Raw genomic sequence first — 21,862 nt, forward strand, 5'->3', positions numbered from 1 at the left:
AAATCGGAAATTACTTTATAATATTAATATTCTAAACCATGGGATCTAATTTTTTGTAATTTAAAATATCTTTTCATTGTTGTTAATTATAAGGAAATAAAAAAGTTCAAAAAAAAGAAAGAAAGAAAGAAAAAAGTTTTCAAGATTCCGATCTGGAAAGTACATAATGGTGTTTTTGGACTCATCTCAATCAATACCCAATTTTTCTATTTTGTTTTTAAATTAATTATTAAACAATTATTCACTTTCCATTGCAGATGATAAAGACAACTTTCCCAATAAATTTTTTTTTTGGTTTAGTTTTCATATATTTTTAAAAAATTAAATCTGCTTTTTTTTTCTTTACGCAAAAAGCTATAAACTTGAGAAGACTGGAGAGCTAATTATGTTTTTTTCTCTTTGATGGTTTTTTTTAATAAAATAAATAAATTTATAATTATTTGATGAAAAAGTTAGTGAAGTGATATTTTTTTTTTAAATTTTTCACAGTGTGATTTAATAACTGCAAATCATATACGTGCAAGTGAGAGAGCAGTATAAGGAGGGCAGGTGGCAAAGCTTCCAGGGCCAAAATACATTACCATCTATTTTCTTATTTGGCTTTTGGGGTTTTTTGATTTTTTCTTTTTGGTTCTTTTTTTTCTCTCTGTTCCCCCCTTATTTTCTGTTTGGCATTTCAGTTTTCCAAGAAAAAAAAATCTCATCAACCCAACGACAAGTACCATTTTATTTTGCTTATTTGATGCCACAGGTAATGGCAATTTGCTTTGTTATGGCGTTTTCTAAATCCAATGATTCTTGAGAATCTTTATCATCATCAGTTTTGTGATTTTGCCATATAATCTGCCTTCGCTTCCATAGGTAAAGTTAACCGTTTTCTTTCTTTCTTTTTTTGGTTTTTTTATTCGATTTGGACATCTGGGTTTTAATTTCTTTTGATTTTTGTACCTTTTTTTGTTTCTTTCTTTGTTTGTTTCCATCTTTTGTTTGTATATTTTTTTCATGGTATGAACTGTATGGTCCTATGGAAACTATGATATTTTTCTCTCTACAGATATAATGGAAGGGACTGGTTTAATTATATTGATCCACAATCTGGGTTTTCTTTTTGTTTTCTTGTTTAACTTTCAGGGTACTTAATTTAGTGCTCATTGTTGAGGGGATCTGTGAAAATGAATGGAGCTGTGCTTGTAGCTGTTGCAGCAGCCATTGGTAATATGTTGCAAGGATGGGATAATGCCACCATTGCAGGTGATTTTTAACTTATGCAGTTCAACATTGAGACTCTTCAGTCTTTTGGACTAAAATGATCACTTTCATATGTGAAAGATCTATTAGAAAAGTTTTGAGTTGATCATATAATTGACTTGTTTCTATCTTTAATTATATGTTCTTTGTGTTAACATGCTGCAGGTGCTGTTTTGTACATAAAGAAAGAGTTTAAATTGGAAAGTGCACCAACTATAGAAGGCCTGATTGTAGCCATGTCTCTTATCGGAGCCACCTGCATCACTACATGCTCAGGAGGCATATCCGATTGGCTAGGTCGTCGCCCCATGCTAATAATCTCGTCCGTCCTTTATTTTCTTAGTGGTCTTGTGATGGTATGGTCTCCTAATGTTTATATCTTACTTTTGGCAAGACTTTTGGATGGATTTGGGATCGGTTTGGCCGTAACTTTGGTCCCGGTTTACATATCCGAGACTGCACCACCAGAAATAAGGGGGTTGCTGAATACCCTTCCACAGTTTACTGGTTCCATTGGAATGTTTCTATCATATTGCATGGTTTTTGGAATGTCGTTGTCGGAATTGCCGAGTTGGAGATTGATGCTTGGAGTTCTTTCTATTCCTTCCCTTGCATATTTTGGGTTAACTGTATTCTACTTGCCTGAATCACCAAGATGGCTAGTAAGTAAAGGGCGAATGAATGAGGCGAAAGCAGTTTTGCAAAGGCTACGTGGCAGGGAAGATGTTGCTGGTTAGTCTATCTACGGTGACCCTTTTAAAATCGCTTACCTCCATGCACATTGCTTTTGCCACCCCAAATTGTGTTTTTTTATATGCTCTTGTTCATGTGTGCTTGTTGAATCTCACAAGATAGGTACTTTTCAATGGTTGTTAATTATTACTCTTTGCTCCCACTTAACAAAGAGGGAAATAGAAACCCTCTATGGTTAAATTGATTTATCTGACAATCAAACCAGTCAAATGTTTTGATTGAATGCATATCTTCTAATTGGGTCCTTGGTAATTGAGACGTACCATAACTTTAGTTTTAAAGTAGCAATCACTGCCAACCATTGGCTTTATATGATGAATAATGATGCATCATGTTGGTGATACTGATATTATTTAGATGACAGGTGAGATGGCTTTGTTAGTTGAGGGACTGGGTGTTGGAGGTGAAACATCGATAGAGGAGTACATAATTGGCCCGGCAAACGATGACATTGAAGACGAAGATATATCTGCTGATAAAGATAGAATCAAGTTATATGGACCTGAAGCAGGTCAGTCCTGGGTGGCCAGACCAGTCACCGGACATGGTAGCAGTATAGGCCTTGCGTCTCGGCATGGAAGTGTAGTTAGCCAGAGTGCTCAGCGTCTTGTGGATCCTCTTGTCACTCTCTTTGGAAGTATCCATGAGAAGGTCCCTGAACAAGGAAGCACACTTTTTCCGCACTTTGGCAGCATGTTCAGCATGGGAGGTAATCAAGCTCGACATGAAGAATGGGATGAAGAAGGTGGTGCTACCATGGAGGGAGAGGACTATGCAGCTGATGGCCCCGGCAATGAATCCGATGACAACTTGCATAGTCCTTTGATCTCAAGGCAGGCAACCAGCATGGATAAGGACATTGTTCCAAATGCCCATGGAAGCCTTTCAAGCCTTAGACATGGTAGTCTAATGCAATCAACTACGGGAGAACCAGTTGGTAGCATGGGGATTGGTGGCGGTTGGCAGCTGGCATGGAAATGGACTGAAAAGGAAACCCCGGAAGGGAAAAAGGAAGGGGAATTTAAAAGAATCTATTTGCATCAAGAGACCGTACCTGAATCTAGGCGTGGGTCAGTAGTTTCTCTGCCTGGTGGAGATGTCCCTGCTGACACTGAGTATGTCCAAGCTGCCGCTTTGGTGAGTCAGTCAGCCCTTTATTCCTCAGAGCTTGTGAAGCAACATCCGGTTGGACCAGCTATGGTTCATCCAGCTGAAACGGTAAAGGGACCAAGTTGGACTGATATCTTTGAACCCGGAGTCAAGCATGCTTTATTTGTAGGGATTGGAATTCAAATACTTCAGCAGGTAATGTGAAGAGCCTGACAATATATATTCTTCTCCTTACCTGCTTATTTCGCACCTTAAATCTCATTTTCTGCATTACAACCTGCTTTGCTAGTTTTCTAGGAACATGATATCAGTTTATAGAAACATATATATTTCTAGCTTTGAAATCTAAATCTTGTTTATATGTTAAGAAATAACATTCCTGGAATACAACACATTGCACTGCTAGAAACAGCCCCCCCCCCTCTTCTTTTTCTTTTTTTGTATTTTTGCATTTGTAGCAGAATCTTGTGTAACCTTATACACAGCATTCTTTGAAACGGCTCGATGCGCTGCCGTCATTGGGGTATGGTACTGTTGTAAAAATTATCTTCCACCTTTGCATTACGTGCTTATTGAGGATCCTGTTTTCTCTTCTTCTAAAATGCAGTTCTCTGGTATAAACGGCGTTCTATACTACACTCCCCAAATTCTTGAGCAGGCAGGAGTCGGGGTTCTTCTTTCTAACTTGGGCCTCAGTTCATCTTCTGCATCGCTGCTTATCAGTGGCATTACAACCTTGTTGATGCTTCCAAGTATAGCTGTTGCCATGCGGCTTATGGATATTGCCGGTAGAAGGTAAAGTTTCTTCCTTTCTCGAGTTCCTTGGAATGATAACAAGTCTCACTCGAGAGCATAAGATCTGTTCCATTGAGGAATTCATTTAATTTTGGTTGAGTTGAAATAGCTTAACACTCAAATGTTCCCATATTAGGATAGAAGTTATTAGTTTTGTAATTGCTATTTCATGATTTCATTAGACGATGCCATGCTTACGATTTGAGTGTCACAGTTGAATCGAGTTTGGTTGGATGCCTGCAACCTAACCTTGATCTGCTCTTATCGGTGAATCATTGTCGGTGTCTTCCCTTTGTTGCAGGAGTTTGCTACTCAACACACTTCCTGTCCTGATAATATCTCTCGTCGTCTTAGTCGTCGCTAGTGTTGTGAAAATGGGGAGTGTTGTGCACGCATCAATCTCAACTGTTAGTGTTGTGCTCTACTTCTGTTTCTTTGTAATGGGATTCGGGCCAATTCCCAATATACTGTGTGCCGAGATCTTCCCGACACGGGTTCGTGGCATCTGCATTGCTATATGCGCCCTTACTTTTTGGATTTGCGACATCATTGTCACGTATTCGCTCCCGTTGCTGCTGAAATCAGTTGGCCTTGCTGGCGTCTTTGGCATGTATGCAGTCGTATGCGTTATATCATGGGTGTTTGTCTTCTTAAAAGTTCCAGAAACCAAAGGCATGCCTCTTGAAGTCATTACAGAATTCTTTGCAGTTGGTGCAAAGCAGATTGCAGCTACCAAGGACAACTGAGATCGGTTTATTTCTTTGATTTTCATGGATATTGAAAGTTTTGATTTTTGTTCAAAATTTCTCCTCATTCGAATAGGCAGAGTTTGATTTATGTAGAACAAGAAAAAGAAAACATAATGTGTTTCTCTATTGTTTGTTGCAATTCAAAGAGAATCCTATCTTTACGTATATGCTACATTACTTTCATATATGTTACATTCTATGTTCAATGTTACTCCGAAACACATCTAAGTCCAAGTAACATACAGATGATTGAATCTGCTAAGTGCTAAAACCATCGGAGGCGAACCGGTAGAGCAGAGGAAAGGCGGAAAAAGCTGATTCTTTAGAACTGGAAGATGAAGTGAAACCTTAAAATTTATACATCCGAGTGCATACTGTCCCGTTTTCTTTTTGAGCTGCTTTTGGATTTCTCAACCTTTCCATCAATGAATGAGAGACATGTACGAAGATGTGCAGAGAAGGAATTGTTATGACTTGTAGAATCCAGTTCCTCAGGACAGTGTCGCCTGTACTGGCGAAACATCAACAAAGAGTATACAAAGAGAGCTAGAACACATGCGATTCCGCATATAAGAAATAGTCCCCAGAAGCTTTGTAAGTCGAGCTGCTCTGCTTCATCCTCAGATTTCTCAGAACTACATGCACTTCTTGACAGCCATTTGTCGTGAATCTTCTGAAGCTCGCCGTTCTCGGATAGGGCAAGAATGGCAGTGGACATGTCAATGGCTAACGGAGAGTCTCGAGGAAATGCCTAAGAAAAACCATTTGCTGGAGATCATTTTTCCGCTTGTAATAGAATGGAGATATGGCGTTGCAGATCAAGACACTATAACCAGTTAAATTCTGCATATTTTTATAGCTCAAGGAAGACTCTAGCTGAATATCATTCAACACGCAAGTTGAAGAAACTTTTTATATAAGGATGAATGTTGGCAACTTAAATTGACTCGATTTACCGAAATGTGCACAGTAGAAAAAAGTTTAAAGGAATTAGCATATGATAACTCACAAAGCCCCATGCACGTTTGGAGAACTCCTGGCCTCTAATCGAGAATTCACATCGGTCTGAGAGGAAGAGATCCACGTACGGTCGCTCATCGACTACTGCAGCTACTTGTCTCTTCTCAAGGGCACGGGCATAGTCTTCTGGTGAGCCAAGTTGAACAAGTCTAGATTTCGGAATTCCCAGTTCCTCAGTTAGATATCTTTCAGCAAAAGACCCGATTTGGAAGCCTATTCGTTCACTGCTACTAATCAAAGTATCAATTCCTTTGATAGGCGACGATAACTGTTGCACTGTGAGGATCGATGTCAGGCTCGCAGTGTAGCTTGAATTGATTATCAGAACTACAAAAAGCCAGATAATCAGTACAAGGCGTCCAAGTGTGCTCACTGTGTTTTCTCCTGAAAATTTAGAAAACCCCAGAGTTGGTATAATGCTATAATAGACGCCAGTGATTCTAAGTTCTAAATTTTCTGTAGGAACAAGTGAATTGTTGAAATAACAAAATGAAAAGAACCTACTATGTGAAAAAAACATCGTAGAGAAGCTGAACCTGCAAGGGGAAAAAATGGAGCACAAAACTTAGTCAGAAAGACAATGAACAAGTTACGTGTGTAATCGAATGGGATGCAAAGATAGATTGTATATATGCTGCATGTTCAGTGTAGTGAAAAGAATGGTATGCTTCTTGTAGAAATGACAATAGTGATCGACCGTATACAGATCCATAAGTACTAAATGGTTACTGCCCAAATAATGCTGGATTTTTTCTAATATTCAGAACCCTTCATCATAAACCTGATCCAATCATCTGTCGTTAGATTTCAGGTTTTATAACATTCAGCAGATGTTAAATTTAGTGCATTTATGGATGCTATAAACTAATGCATAAATACATATATGAACTTCATATATTTTTGTACTAACGTTAAAATTGTGACAATTTGCTGCCTCGGAGAGCCCCGGAATTCATCATTTATTCTGTGCTCAAGGACCCACACAACCGATCCTACAATGAGGAAAAATGCTGCTGTGACTGCCCACATTGATGGAGTAAATGGCCGTGAGAAGGACCAAGGGTTCGAACTTATCTTTTTTACTGGAGCTACCACAACCAGCCCCGATTCAATATATGGTTGAGTGAAATCTACTATTCTCGTCCGGTCTGTCACAATAGCAATATCACCTACTGCGCCATCAAAGACCTACAGAAACACTATATCAGAATTCATAGGAAAAATAACTATTTATCATTTTTATTATTTAAGAAACCAGTTGCACTTTCAATGTGTTGTATACTCACACCAGCTGCGATTTTACTGACAAGCTCATAATAGCTAGGGTTCTCATGGCCATTTCCATATGGAATGAACCTGTATGGAACAGCATATGGCATCAACTTAATTGCAGCAAGAAATACATCTATGCAATATCCTTGCACCTTATTTGTGCCATTGACTACTGAGACAAAGTCTCGGTAACTAACTCGATTTGGGACTACGATTCTTAATTCTCTTCCATTGTTTGGGAAAACCCAACCTCGAGGCTTTATTGTTTCTCCTCCAGGCCATACCACACTGTCCAGGTGTTGGTTTGAGCTAGAACGATTAGGCTTTTTTCCATAAAGTGTCTCTGGTGGCACAATGGAAAGACCAGAGTGGTTAGACCAGTATCCAACTTGTCGATACCCAGTTTCAACCGTATTAATAATGTCATACGAAGGATTTATGAGGAACCTGTCTTGATTAAACCGAACAGGGCCTGTCAAACCGGTCATCTTTGTCTCTATTACATTCTTAAGCAACTGCTTCCCTCCATCAAATATACTTAATGCAGAAAGATTTAGATCCATCCCAGTAAGACTGATTAATCGTTCATCATTGGAAAACGAAATGTTGCCACCCTGATCGAATAACAACTTTACTGCACGAGCAATCATCCAGACAGTATCATAGGCAAAAAGACCATAAGGATTTAACCCAATAGAACCATTACTCAGCTGGTTCCAACGTGAAATAAAGTCCCTTTTCCTTTTTGAATCAGCTGTATGAGGGCGAAGCGTAAGTGCTCCTCGGATCGAGTTTGCTGTCTCAGGTTTAAGTGGGGAAGTTGAATCTAAAACAGTGGATAGCCAAGTAGAAGCTATCCAAACATATCCTTTCTCCATCATTCCAAGGCTCTTGGCCACTTCAAAGACCAAGAGACCTGTTTTCGAGAAAGTGTTAAGAACAATAACCCGAGATTCCATCATTTGAATCTTAGCTAATTCTCTCAGAACATCACTTCTTTTCGCCATCGGGTCCGGTGGAAGTGTGGCTTTATAAGATATCCTGCAACGCCTCTCAGCAAGCTGATCATCTAACATAATTATACCATTTCGGTTCTGATTATCATCACTAAAGACAGCAATCACTTCAGCCCAACCAAAGTAACTAACCATCTCAGCAATGGCAATCATCTGGAACTCGTCATTAGGTGCTGTTTGAACAAAGAACGGGTACTGCAGAGGTGACAGGCCGGGATCCAGGGCTGTGAATGACAATAATGGAACATGGAGCTCATTTGCAAGATGTGATAGAACATGTGCCATCACAGAACTTTGTGGACCAATTATCGCTACAGTGTCAGTCTCCATAAACTGCAATGCTAATGAATACCAAAAGAAATTGAAATCATTATCATTTCACCATGAAAACACTCCTCGAAAATGAGGCATAAGCATATAATCTGAACATCTGTATTGTTTCATCAGAAGCACTGATATTTGTTTGTACTAATTCATTGTAAACATAGAGAACTAGAGATGGATATGAATGAAATTTAACCGAACTTTTATGGAGCTACGCGTTTGAAATAAGAGGAGATTGAATGCTATGAATAATGGAACATGGAGTCCATTTGCAAGATGTGATAAAACATGTGCCATCATAGCAGTCTCCATAAACTGCCTGCCAAAAGAAATTCACCATGAAAACACTCCTAAAAGATGAGGTATAAGCATGACATATGAATATCTGTAGTGTTCCATCAGAAAGTAGTAATATTTATCCTAATTCATTGTAAACATAGAGATCAACACGGGATACGAACGAAATTATCCGAACATACACGGAACTAAAGAGTTGGAAATAAGAGGAGATTGGAAAGAGTATACCTCCAATAAAGCTAAGAAATGAACTGTAGTTTGAATCATGGAGGGCAACAAACAATTTCCTCCCACCAAGAATACTTGGATCAGAGTTTATATCATCCTCAGCTGCCTTCATTGCAACCTTTGCAACTTTCCCATTAATGGTGTCGAATGAGAAAATAGCTCCAACATTCACAACACTAGGCCTCAAAGCAGCTTCCTCTGGAAACACTTGAACAAAGAGAATGAAAATTGAAAGCAACAAAACCAAGTTGATCATGGTCATAAGCAATGACATTCCTGATCAATGACCATATATATATATCATCAAAGAGATAATGAACAAATACCCTAAACCCAAAATTAACCAAAATTTATATCATCCACAGATAAGTAAAGAGAATCATTTAGTTCCAAGGCAAGTAGCAACACTAACAAGACCTAAAGGCAAAGACCAAAGAGAACAAAAAGCAATTTAAAGATTTCAATTTAGTAAAGTAAAATCTCATAAGAGAATATAAAACAAAACCATGTCAAATTCTGACATGGAGAACCCAAAGAACAATATTTAAAACCAAGAGCATAAAGCTTTATTATTTTAATATATATATATATATATTTAAAGAAGGTACAAAGCAAAGAAAGCACCCATAGACCCCCAAAATGGACGGAAAAAAAAAAGCAAAGCAAAAGCAAAAGCTCACAAGCAGCTCAAAGCAAAAACAATCTTTCGTAAGAAGAGCTCAATAAGGATATTCCAATGGATGCAATAGAAAAAGCAGCCAATGGAACAGAGAAAGAGAAATGCCCACTAAAAATAAAAATAACTTTTTTTTTCATTATTTTGTTATTAGAGCTTTCAGTTCATGGTCTCCTATTGGTTTCAGACATTGAGGTGCTTTTCGTTTTCATCCTCGTTTTTATAAAGGAAAACAAACATTGAAAACATGTTAAAATTGGCAAAATAAGGATTATACGTCGTTTTTTTTAATTAATTAGTTGTTTCGGTGAGTTTTAAAATTAATAAGAGAAATAAGCCGATTTTAGCACAGATGGTAGAAAAACACATCCAGTATTTTCTCTCTCCTAGGTTAGGGTTTTTTTTAAGGTTATGATTTTTATTTTGTTAAGGTTAGGGTTAGGGTTTAGGATATTTTGAAAGTGTTTAAGGTTTTCGACTAAAACGACGGAAGTTCTTAGGTAATTTTGAGGGGTCGGGGATGTGATAATGTGCCTCAGCACACATATATTTTATATGTATGGCGAGATATGACCATCACCTTAGAAACCCATCATGGGGAAATCTTGTTTCGGGTAATAATGCTTAATACGATCAGGGGTCAAAGTCTACGTAAAGGTCTCAGTCGGTGGCCGTGATGTGGTCATGGGTTCGAGTATAACCGGGGCCAGGTGAAGATCGTTACGCGGTCAGGATTTCAAGCTTTTTGGATACCCGCAAACAATGCCATATATATACCATACATAAGATTGATGTCATAATCATACGGAAAAACTTTAGGAACTTCCGGTGTAATCAACGTAATTTTTTTCTATATTTTCAAGCAGTTAGTATATTGAACCTTTCATACTTGTCCGAAGGCTAACACCGAGGTGGACACAAGAGGGCTCTCAGGAGGAAAGCAGATGTTTCAGCACAGTAGAGGTCAAACTTGGGTCGGCGCGACAACAATTGTAGTTATTAATGGGTTGTGTAATAACATCAATCATCGTAGTCCATAAAGGAGCATCACTTTTACTGCACTGTAATAGCTGCTCCTCGCCTAAGAGTCCTCTTGCATTATGACAGTGTCGGTCTTTGAATAAGAAGGAATGTTAAATTACACCGATTACAGAGGGACGCCCCAAAGTTTTTTCATATAAATATTCTATCAAACTTCTATATTGTATTTATAGGGTATCATTGTTAGGTATTCGAAAAGATTGAGCTCGTAGCCGCATAACGACCGTCATCTGGCTCCCCCGTTATACCCCGATCCATTACCGCATAACGGTCGTCAATTGAGACCTCCACGTCGACTTCTACCCTTGACTGTAGAAAGCAAAGTCACCCCATAACCGACTTCTCTAGGATAGGCTTTGGAGGCAATGATCCCATTTCAGCATGATATATGAAATATGTGCGGCTCGAAGCGATATCGCATTACCAACGACTCAAAAATACCTAGAATATAAGTCAAATAATTAGTGACCGAAACTTTTAAGATCGGGAAATGGTTTATAGTGGAGAAATAGAGAGGATTGGAGAGAAATTATATGATCGAGAGATAATAAAGCTTGGTAAGTGAGAGTCATTTTATAGTCGAAGAGAAGGGTTTATTTGCAAAGGAAAACCTTGAAAGCGTGCTGGAACAAATTCTAAATGTGTTGAAGTGTTTAAAGCGTTCGAATTATTCGAAGTATCAAGCTTTTCTGCCTGGAGGAATAGTAAATTTGCTAGAGAAAGCCCTCTAGTTAGACGAGATTTCTCTAACAAATTTGATCTTTTGAGGGTAAAAGTACCTTTTCAAATGCCTGTTGTGCATGCTATGCAACGCCGAATCTCAATGAAATTAGATTGAGTTCTGAACGTGTGATGAAAATTACTTACATCATACACTATGCAACGAATGTGTGCATTCGTAAACAAAATTCATAGCACGTATTCTTTTTCTCCCTACATAATTCTCTTATAAAAGGGGCATAATTTTTAGAACATAGATACGCTTCAAGTTAATATCAAACAAAATAATCTTGCATCATAGTGAGAGTTGTGGCCATTCATTCGAACAACTCTGTACTTATTTTTTGCATTTATACATCCAAATTGTGACTGATATTGAAATGAGTCGATGAGTGAAATCTGTTATATACTACGACAGTCAAATCTGTAATACAAAGTTTGAGATAGTGTTTGTAGGAGCGAAGTCTGTGGAATTTGCGTTCAATAGTACCGTTCAAATACGTGAGCTACGAACTAGAATCAGGAGGAAAGTTGAAGGATTGACCTGGGAAAGAATTACAAGGTTGCAATGCAAATTTCTTACATTTGTTGACCCTTATAAGTATGAGTTATTTGATATGATTAGCGAGACGCATCTCAAGATGGTCATATCATCACACATCTCAAGCGAAAATATTGTTATTGAGTTATATGTTGAGTTTGTCGATGCTAATAGATTTGGCCCATCTTTAACCACCATCGCGACGAATACGGGTACCGAACCTGATATGAGTAGCTCGGTCCAATTCAAAGGCCTTAATAGAGATGGGCTTAGTTTCCCTTAAGGCCCAATTACGAGATTCAAATCTAGGTAGCTAAAGTCAAAACTCAACTTATTCGTTCAAGACTTTATCACAAAAAAATTTCGAGAAGAAGAGTTGAAGCTTTAAGACGATGGATTTTGGAGCGAGGATGAATTAGAATGGATTAATTTTGTTCGTGGGCCTAAACTCTCAATCTATGATGACAAGCCCATGTGGAAAATGTTAACAAGCTTAGGCGTTTCACTTCAAGGACCCTAATCAATCCCACAAGCTTAATTTTTATTATATTTGAACTCAATATTATATTTATCAGTTCTTATTATTATTTTATCATTATTTTATTCCAATTTTTTTATAATTATTAAGTATTTTAAGTTATTTAGGAGCTTTATGTTAACAATAAAGTTTAGTTTAAAACTACTTCTTGTTTAGATTAAATTAGAGTTCTAGTATGCTTAAGAGTTTTATTTAGATTTATTTATCTAACTTATATATAGGCCTTTCCATTCCATTGTGTACAAATCATTCAATTCATAATTATTTAATTTCTCTTTTGAGTTAATAAAATTTCTTTGAGTTTTTCTTTTCAAGAATTCCTTTTGAGTTTCTTTTAAAAGAGTTTTAACAATCTTTTCAGATTGTGGGAATTATCTTCAATTTTTTTCTTGCCAAGTTTTTTATATTAGAAGAGAAATTAGAGCCGCTTGAAGGGGATTATGGATTCTTCATACTTCCAAGGCTTCTCAGGACTTCTACATATCACGTTCTATCTTTTCCATCTATCTTCTTTATTTTCTTCTTTATTGTTCTAATATTTGATTTATTATTCTATTTTATTTATCTTAGTTATTTATTTTAATTGTTTTATCTGACTTGGATTCGATTGTGTTTCAGGTTGTGCCAAAATTCAAGTTTCTTTCCGAATGTCTAGAGCTCTAAGTCAAATCCGTGACTTAAAAAAACTTTACGATTTGCTTCCACATTCATCTTTCTTATTCCTTATTAGAAGCTGAAGCAGAAAGTCCTACTACACAGTTGTGCAGTGGTTTTCCTAGCCTCTTTCAAAGCGGCTACTATGATGTTCTCGAAACATCTATTGGCAGACACTTATCGGTCTTCGGCATCGATCTAAACTTCGGGGGTCAGTTCCAGTCAGGGTATTAGCATAACCCAAATCTAGACACTTGAGTTCGACATTTAATCAGTGCATTCGATTTCAACTTCAGCATTGGGTTGATGTTATGAGACTGAAGTAATTATACCGGAGGATCATCAATCTAAACGACCCGATAGTCGCGGGTGTCAAAAAATGCGTTTTTGAGACTCTATTTTCGTAAATCGGATTCGTAATATTTACGAAGCTAGTTGTGTAGTTAATTATGTTTCGGGTAAGTGAATTTGCATGGATTAAGAGTAATTAAGTATAATGACTAAATTGCATATAGAGTGAAAGTTTAATTATAGATTAAAGAATAATTAAAAGGATTAAATGAGCAATTATGCCATTGGCATTAAATAAGGTGGCATAAGATTAAAATATGTGTAAGTTTATTATATATATTATAATATAAAATCTTAATGTTTAAGTATATGTATTATATTATAATAATAAAATAAGTAATAAAAAGAAATAGAAAAAGGAAACAAAGTAAAACGAAACAGAAAGAAAGAAAGAAAGAAAAGGGAGAAAGGAGAAAGACGAAGGGCCTTAGGGGTTTCAAAGTTTCAAGTTTAATTGGTTAGTCAATTTAGTCCCTTTTTCTTATAATTTTTATGTTTTTAGAATCTCGATGTTAAATACTACTCGACCCATGCCAAAATTTTTGAAACTATTAATTTTTTAAGTGTTTTTAATGTTGAATAATTTTAGTATTAGGGATTAAATTGATAGATTTTTAAGCTAGAAATGAAAAGGGATTAAATTGTAGAATAAATAGTAAATTTTGTGTAATAGGGACTAAGTTGTGAAAATTTCAAAATTTATGAATTTATGTGAAATAGGGAGTTAAATTTAGTTTAAAGTGAAATTTGCATGAAAATAAAGAATTAAATGTGAAGAATAAAAATTAGTCTCGGTTAAGGGACTAAATTAGAATTTAGGCAAATATTGAGTAAAAATTAAAATATTTAATATGAAATCAAATTATGTTGTATTGACGAATTTTGATTGTTTTAATTCTGTAGCTAACTTCATACCATAACCCTCGACTAAAAAGGGGAAAGATAAAGTCGACGAGGGATAGCTCGGAATTTTTTGTTTGTATTTCTATAATCCGATCGAATTTAGTTATTAATTGTTATATTTTGATTAAATGTTTATGGTAAGTGATTGAGGTGAGTATTTGGCATTTTAATATTGAATTGAATTTATATGTATATGTGATTATATAAAAAATTGATATTGGATATTGAATGTTTTTGAATTGTGAAATTAAACCACATTAACTATATCGGACTGAGTCGGATATAAATAGCATGCCATAAGATTGAAAGAGTTTAAGCATTTCTTCGACTTCGAGTCGATGAGACACTAGGTGTTAATTTACTGCTTCGGATTAATTCGATGAGGCATTGGGTGCTAATTTACTTCGATTTAGCCGATGAGACACTGCGTGTCAAATTATTACTTTGAATTATCTGATGAGGCACTGGGTGCCAAACTGGTGTGTTTGGTTGGATCCGTGCATCCGTTCGAGTTCGAGTTGTGTTAATAGGGGTAAATGAATAATAAAATTTTATAATTGATATTGAAATGGCATGGTATGAGAAATGGAAGTGAAATAGTGAATTGAAAATAGAATGTGAAATATGTTGTAAATATATGGAATATACGAGTTATATACTCATGAAATGAATATGGAATGGATAACGCAATTGTATAGTGAAATATGATATGGTTGTTGTAATAATTAAATATTAATAAGTGTTTACATTTCAATTGTATATTTGTAATTTCTTATCTTTAAATATTCAAAATATAGAAATACCACTGAGTTTTACTCAGTGTACGGTTTTGTTTTCCTTGCGCAGGTTAGGTACTTAATTTTGGTCGCTGATTCAGCATCCAACAATGGTCCCAAACTCAAACGTGGTGATGTTTATCCTTTTGTGTCGACATGTACTTAGGGTGTCTAACTATTAGATATTTTGTGAATTAATTGCAATGAGGTTATAAGTTTAATATTAGTTAGTTATATACATATAAATAGGTGTTTGTGTTGAAGCTATATTATGGTATGGTAAATTGATGTGCAAAATAGATGGAATTAGGTATGTTTATAAATTGGATTTGAATGATACTTTGACGATATGTTTTGATGATATAATTGTGGTACCAATGAGGGTACATTGGTTAGACACCTAGGATGTTTATTTTGACATGATTTGGATGTGTTTGATTGTGTTTTGAATTGGTTAAACGAATGATTTTTGAGTTGCTTATTGTCCAAACTTGCAAGGAATGGTAAACTTGTTGTTTAAGGTACATTTTGAGTCCACACGGCCAGACACAGGGGCATGTGAGACACATGGCTAGCACACGGGCGTGCGAGGCCAAGGGTAAACGAGCGTGTGGCTTGGCTGTGTGACCCAAGTCAGAGAGTTACTTGAGTATAGACATGGGCTTACGGCCGTGTGTTTCTATTTCAAATGCCCATACGGTCTAAGACACGAGCGTGTCTCCTAACCGTGTGAGTCACACGGCCTGACTACACGACCGTGTGAACCCTACAGCTTTGAAAATTTTTAATATTTTCTAAAAAAAATTTTGAGTTTTCGAATAGTCCCGATTTATTTCTAACTCGTATTTTGGGCCTCGATGGCTCAAATAAGGGACAATATGTATGAGTTTAATTGGTTTTTAAATTGAATATAATATGATAAGAAATGTTTGTAATTTATGTCTGTTTGATCGATAAACTTCAGTAATGCTCTGAAACCTTATTCCAACGACGGATATGGGTTAGGGGTGTTACACGGAATACTCTCGACGATTTATCGTCACGGATCCCTCTTGGATCACACTCATCATCTATACTGTGTGTGACATGTGGGATCCAACTACTACCAAACATATCCTTTGATGATTGGGTGAGATCTAGTCTTCGACATAGGTTTGTAATTCCAATTATGCATTCACTATACATCGAATTTTCAAATACGAGGTTATTCTATTGCACTAACCACTAGCTATTTGTCAACAGGTTACGAGCTCATCAAACATGTTTTCCATCAAAAGTTGAACAACTTGAGCACTATTAACACCTATGATGCGATATATGTTTCAAATATATTGTTCGAACAATGGACACAGTTGTATGAAGGGGGTCTACTATACGGGCACATGATGTCAAACTTGGCCGAGTGTATTAATTCGATAATTTAAGGGACGTATCATTTACCGACAACATCAATTGTCATAGACATAAACTTTTGACTAGTCACCTTGTTTCTTAAAAGGGAGTTGGCATATGCTGGACAAATAGCCGGCGATAGTACATTCTGCGATGACGTGATGCAAGAGATTCAGTGAAGTACAATAAGAGTGAACATTATGTATGTAGTGTGCCACTCGTGTCGGAACCTCAATTTTTGAGTCACGGAGCATGTTAGGCTCGGCCAGGAAAGGTCAGATTCATCATACCGTGTAAACCTAATAGAAGGGATCTGTGATTGTAGGAGATTCCAAGCACTTCGATTTTTATGTGTACATGCAATTGCCACATGTGAGAACATACATATTGAGTACACGTCTTACATCAATGACGTCTGCCAACTACAACGCATTTATATTGTCTGAAGTCCTGAATTCCCAGCTGCCCCAGATGAGAGTATGTGGTCGCCTCTGTCTAGCATGTCATTCAAGTTGGTGCCACACAAGGACCTGCGTCGTATCCCAAAAGGTCGCCCGAATTCCACCTAGATAAGGAACAATATGGATATTCGGGAGAGAGACTGCCAATAGAAATTACGCGAGTATTGTAGAAACTTATGGCGTACAAAGCCAACATGTTCTGTGTACAGAAATATGTTAGGGCCTCAACGTCAATAACATTGATTTCTACCATATTTCATATTCACTAACGTGCCATACTAGTAGTGTTTGTTCTATTCCGTATAAACTATAAAGGTTGGTGTTCTGTATTGCGATTGGTTATAAGGACATTTGTTATTCAAATCAAAAGCTAAATCCAAATCAAAATTTTCAAAATAATATGTCGATAACAAAATCAGACATTTGTTATTTATTATTAACTTACGCATAACTCATGATAAATAATAATAAAGACAAATATTTTGTTTGAATGAATAACATCATTTTTTATTTATTTATAACATATCTATATTTACATCACAATAATTGTAAAAAAATAAACTCAATTGTGTTGTCGGGGAGAATGTGTGCCATAAAGCGGTGAACGATAACCGCGTGGAGGATTTTTGCGTACAACTAACTGTACAATTGAAAGTGTATCCGGAGGTGCAGGCCTATAGATTTTCTTCTAATCGTATCTTCAGGATCGACACCATCATCATCTTCCTCCGTGGTCGATTGTTGCGTCATCCTCGCCTGCCATCGTGTATCCGTAACTCCCACATCCAGTGGTTACGGTGATGAGCCACTCCTGTAAAATAATGATGCGTTGTGTTTGGGTCACTATAGGCATGTAATCATAAAGTGCCCCAAATTCTGAGTACGTCGAAAAGGTATCGGGCATCGACATCGTCATTGACTGCTACACAGTTATTTGCATCGGTATCATCATTAGTGGTGGTGCATGCGATGGCATCTGTCCCAATACGGGGTTTGGCATTGACAACTGCACAGGGGTGTAATATGCGGCAAACGTTGGTGCCACAAAATATGTATCTACAAGAATAGAAGAATCGGCCACATGCGGTGGTCCGTAGTATAGTGGTGCTTGTGAAAAAATCATAGGGTTACTTAATTAAACGGGAATAAATAGAGCGAATTGACCCATATATTACGTAGATACAGGCGGTACATTTTTTACCGGAGCGGATGACAAACCCGTCGTCCTATCGCGTCCCTTCCTACGCTATTGTGGCGATCAACGTTGCCTCTTCGGCTGAATTTGCCAACTCTTCACCTTCGGTGTTAGCAAATACGACTTGCAGATGGCTCTGAACCCTGTCAAGTAATCATTAGTTCCGTCATGTCTGTTAAGAAAATTGGTTCGCGAATGGGTAAGGATTGCATCCTATGATTCCACGCCTCGATATGCTCCCCATGCCATACCGCCCAGTCGTTGTTGTCATTCATCTGCATGTTTACCTTGTGCAACTCCTTCAGGTCTTGCAATGGCAGTGGAATTCGTTGCCTCCACCCAAATTGCCGCAACACTCGATTTAATTTATGTATTTCCACCGTCGCTTACACTACTAACGACACATTAGCATCCCACATCTACCAATTGTCCAACACTTTCGGCGGGATGCAAGATATGAAGTCGGTGTCGGCTTATGGCATCTATTCAAATTGAAAAGCAAAATTATAAATATTGTTATATATGATTTTTTTACGAATCAGTATGTAATTAATATAGGTTCGAAAGAATAAGTAACTAACATTGGCTTTCGAACGTTGATCTAACAACAACCTAACATTTTCTAACTCCTCGAGCAGTCCCACGTAGCTCGACTCATGGTTCCACTTGTACAAGTCATGATATGTTAATCGAAACGTATAATAAAAAAATTTGTTGTACAGACTACGTATTTGTTAATAAATGATGTTTACCTTGTCACAAATGGGAACATATATTGGTCGGTCACCTTGTGACGTAGAAACAGTAGTCGCCACCAAGCCCAAGACTACAGCAGGAGCAGATAACCACCGATCGACGTCGCACTCGGTATCGTAGCTCGACATCTCTCGATATAACGTAAACAATACGACAGATCCCCAACTTAGTTTCTCGCACTCATTGAAGTCCACTAGATGTAGTTGCCACCTTACGTGCACCAAATTTCGATATTTTTCAGACATTAAAATGCCTCCGATTAACCTCATGATGTATGCTCAGGCGTATTGTTCTATGACTTCATTCGTTTGGTCTTCAGGGTCTTGAGGGAGCTTGTTGAAATTATCTTTCAACTAGTTCATCGATATTCGACCACCTTCGAACTTGTTCGGGACCTTCGCCAATATTGATTCATAGAGGTCCACTTTGCCCGGAACGATCGTTGATCCTATGATGATTGGTCCATCTACTGGAAGACTGAATTATAGAGCTACATTTTCGAGTGTGATTGTACACTTGCCGCATGAAAGGTGGAAAGTATGTGTTTTGGGTCTCCATCTTTCCACCAATGCGCTAATTAGTGCCAAATCAAGTTTGTAGCCCCCAGACATGCGAGACGCATGTAGGAATCTAGTTGCTTGTAAGTGGCCACGAATTTTAAATATCATCAGTTTTCCCATATTATGAATGAAGCCCTCTAGAAAACGATCATCCGCCTATTTACACAATAAAAATAATTTCAAATTAAAAAAATTAAATTTAACATTATTGAAATTAATGAAATTTAAATTTCTATCTTACCATTGCTGCTTGGGCAGTGGAAATATGCTTGTTGTCGAAGCGGATTAAAGAGACGACCATTCGTGAGAAATCGATTTCAACAAATAAAAATGAGATAATTAAAAAAAATATTTTTAAATGAAAATATCGATAAATTTAAAACGAGAGAGTTGAGAGACTTGAGAGGGTTTGAGAGAAGGATGTGAATGAAAAAAAATGAAATTTGAGGGGTATTTATGGGTAAAAAAATTTAACTGTTATTTAAATTTTTTTTACCACTAGCGCAACAACGTTAAAAAAGCCATTATTTTTTTACCATTGCTGAAAAGCGCATCCAGCTAGACAAGCTTTTCAGAAAACACGACCAGCTAGGTGTGCTTTCTTGACAGAAAGCTCGTCCAGCTGGACGCCCTTTCCATTTAAATCAGCCTATTTCCTTAATTAATTTTAAAATTGGCCTAAAGACCTAATTAACTAAAAAAAAAGCCTATTAACCTTATTTTGCCGTTAAAATTTTGAAAATAGTTAGAAAAATAATCAAATTTTCTTATTTCTACTAAATATATTTTGTAGAAATGAAAATGAAAAGAAATAAAAGTTTTTTTTATTTTAAATGAATTGATTTTAATTTAAACTCATATAAATACTAAAATGTTGTACCTAATTTGAATTCACATAAATATAATTTTTTTTAATTTTAATTTTTTTATGTTCCTATTATTGAAAAATAATTACTAAGCATATTTTTATTATTGAAATCAAACTTTTACTTTTACTTATCCAAACATATTTTTTAATTTTTAAAAAATATTTTTAAAAACCAAACCGAAACTAAAAACATGTTTCTAATATATTTTAAAATTTCAAAATATGATTACCATATTTAAATGTCAAAACAGTCAATTAAAGAATTTGTGTCATATTCTCACATTTTATTTCAAATTATAAGAGTAATTTCCATTTCACATTTTCTTCACATTTGAATTAATTTTATTTTTTATGTAAATAAAATATAAAAATTTATATTGCAATAGTCTCTTGCTTTTCAAATAAAGCTAAATTATGGTTTCCATTTAATGATTAAACCAGCTAGTTCTCTTTCATCCAACTAAAAGTTAATTAATTGCCTTACAAAAATCACAATATTTATATTCAAAATTTATTAACTCGATTGAGTCTCAATGCGATTAGTATGAATATTGGTGTCAATGCATGAGGATGTGGATTCGAGTGTACTAAAACATATTATCTTTCTATTTATCGGTTAGAGAGAAACTATAAGTAATTCTAAATATTGTATAAAAAACAGATATAATAAGAATTTATAATAAAATTATTAAAAAATTATTAATATTTATAAGAATACATTATAACTTTTAATATATATATATAAACTATCAAATTATGATAATACATTAATATACCTTTTAAGGAATTTGTAGATAGAGAAAAAAGAACCACATTTTTATAAAATACAAGATTAATAATTTAAAAAAAACAGTACTTGTAGATAGAGAAAAAGAACCACATGGGTGTTTCCCCAGGTGTTGTTACTGTTATTTTTACTGCTTTGCAGACCCTTATCTGCAAAAAGTGTTGGCTCTCTCCCAATATCTTGGCTTTTTTATAAAAATAAATAAAAATAATTAATTACTTAAATAATTTTTTTATATAAAATTCGAAAATAAATTAAAGTTTACGGTAAAAATTGATTGAGCCAAAGTGTTTGGCGTCACCAGTATGTTACGTCAGTAATTTGTATTAAAAAATTATTTTTTTGGTAGAGCCATGTAGAATAGTGTCACTTGTATAAATATTAAAAAATATTATAATTTTAAAAAGTATGGGAGCTTTAAGCAATTTTACCTTTTTTTCTGGTGGAGCCAAATAAATTAGTGCCACTAGATTCCAAGATAATAACCTATTTGCCTATTTGCCTATTGAAACAGGTAAATTTTTTATTTTTCTTCATTCACGTTACTTTTTTTATTCTTTGTCATGTTTGTTTTTTTTTAATTTTTTTATTTATTTACTTTTTACTTTTTTAATTTTCCTTTATTTATTTGTTTATTATTGGTTTTATAATATTTGAATTGTATAATTTAAATGTTTTATAATATTATTTTTTAAAATTTTAAATATATTTTTAATTATTTTAAATATAATTTTTTAATATTATAAAAATATTATAAAACAATAATAAATTTGAAATATATTTTTAATTATTTTAAATATAAAATTTTTAAAATATACATTTAAAATATTA

The 21,862-nt window shown here is 35.6% G+C and overlaps 2 protein-coding genes across 6 annotated transcripts; one reads left to right on the forward strand and one right to left on the reverse strand.

Annotated features, from left to right (window-relative positions):
* Window positions 1–312: 312 nt before the first annotated feature.
* LOC107919818 (monosaccharide-sensing protein 2) lies at window positions 313–4,820 on the forward strand. 2 transcript variants are annotated; one of them, XM_016849191.2, is made up of 6 exons: window positions 313–861; window positions 1,132–1,251; window positions 1,414–1,980; window positions 2,366–3,306; window positions 3,719–3,906; window positions 4,208–4,820. In XM_016849191.2, exons 2-6 carry the CDS (start codon window positions 1,173–1,175, stop codon window positions 4,650–4,652), a joined length of 2,220 nt encoding a protein of 739 aa, XP_016704680.1. In that variant the 5' UTR covers window positions 313–861; window positions 1,132–1,172; the 3' UTR covers window positions 4,653–4,820. The 2 variants fall into 2 exon arrangements, with proteins under 2 accessions (XP_016704680.1, XP_016704681.1); XM_016849192.2 differs by having other exon boundaries at window positions 470–751.
* Window positions 4,762–9,676, reverse strand: LOC107919817 (glutamate receptor 3.2). Of its 4 annotated transcripts, none has more exons than XM_016849189.2 (6): window positions 8,813–9,675; window positions 6,962–8,304; window positions 6,586–6,863; window positions 6,180–6,211; window positions 5,665–6,059; window positions 4,762–5,406 (listed from the first exon to the last, which is right to left on the reverse strand). In XM_016849189.2, exons 1-6 carry the CDS (start codon window positions 9,084–9,086, stop codon window positions 5,011–5,013), a joined length of 2,718 nt encoding a protein of 905 aa, XP_016704678.2. In that variant the 5' UTR covers window positions 9,087–9,675; the 3' UTR covers window positions 4,762–5,010. The 4 variants fall into 4 exon arrangements, with proteins under 4 accessions (XP_016704678.2, XP_016704679.2, XP_040966105.1 ...); XM_016849190.2 differs by having other exon boundaries at window positions 6,962–8,296; window positions 8,813–9,673; XM_041110171.1 differs by lacking the exon at window positions 8,813–9,675 and adding an exon at window positions 8,489–8,606.
* Between the last annotated feature and the right edge of the window lie 12,186 nt (window positions 9,677–21,862).

This window comes from Gossypium hirsutum, chromosome D13, assembly GCF_007990345.1.
Source record: "Gossypium hirsutum isolate 1008001.06 chromosome D13, Gossypium_hirsutum_v2.1, whole genome shotgun sequence".
NCBI lineage: Eukaryota > Viridiplantae > Streptophyta > Magnoliopsida > Malvales > Malvaceae > Gossypium > Gossypium hirsutum.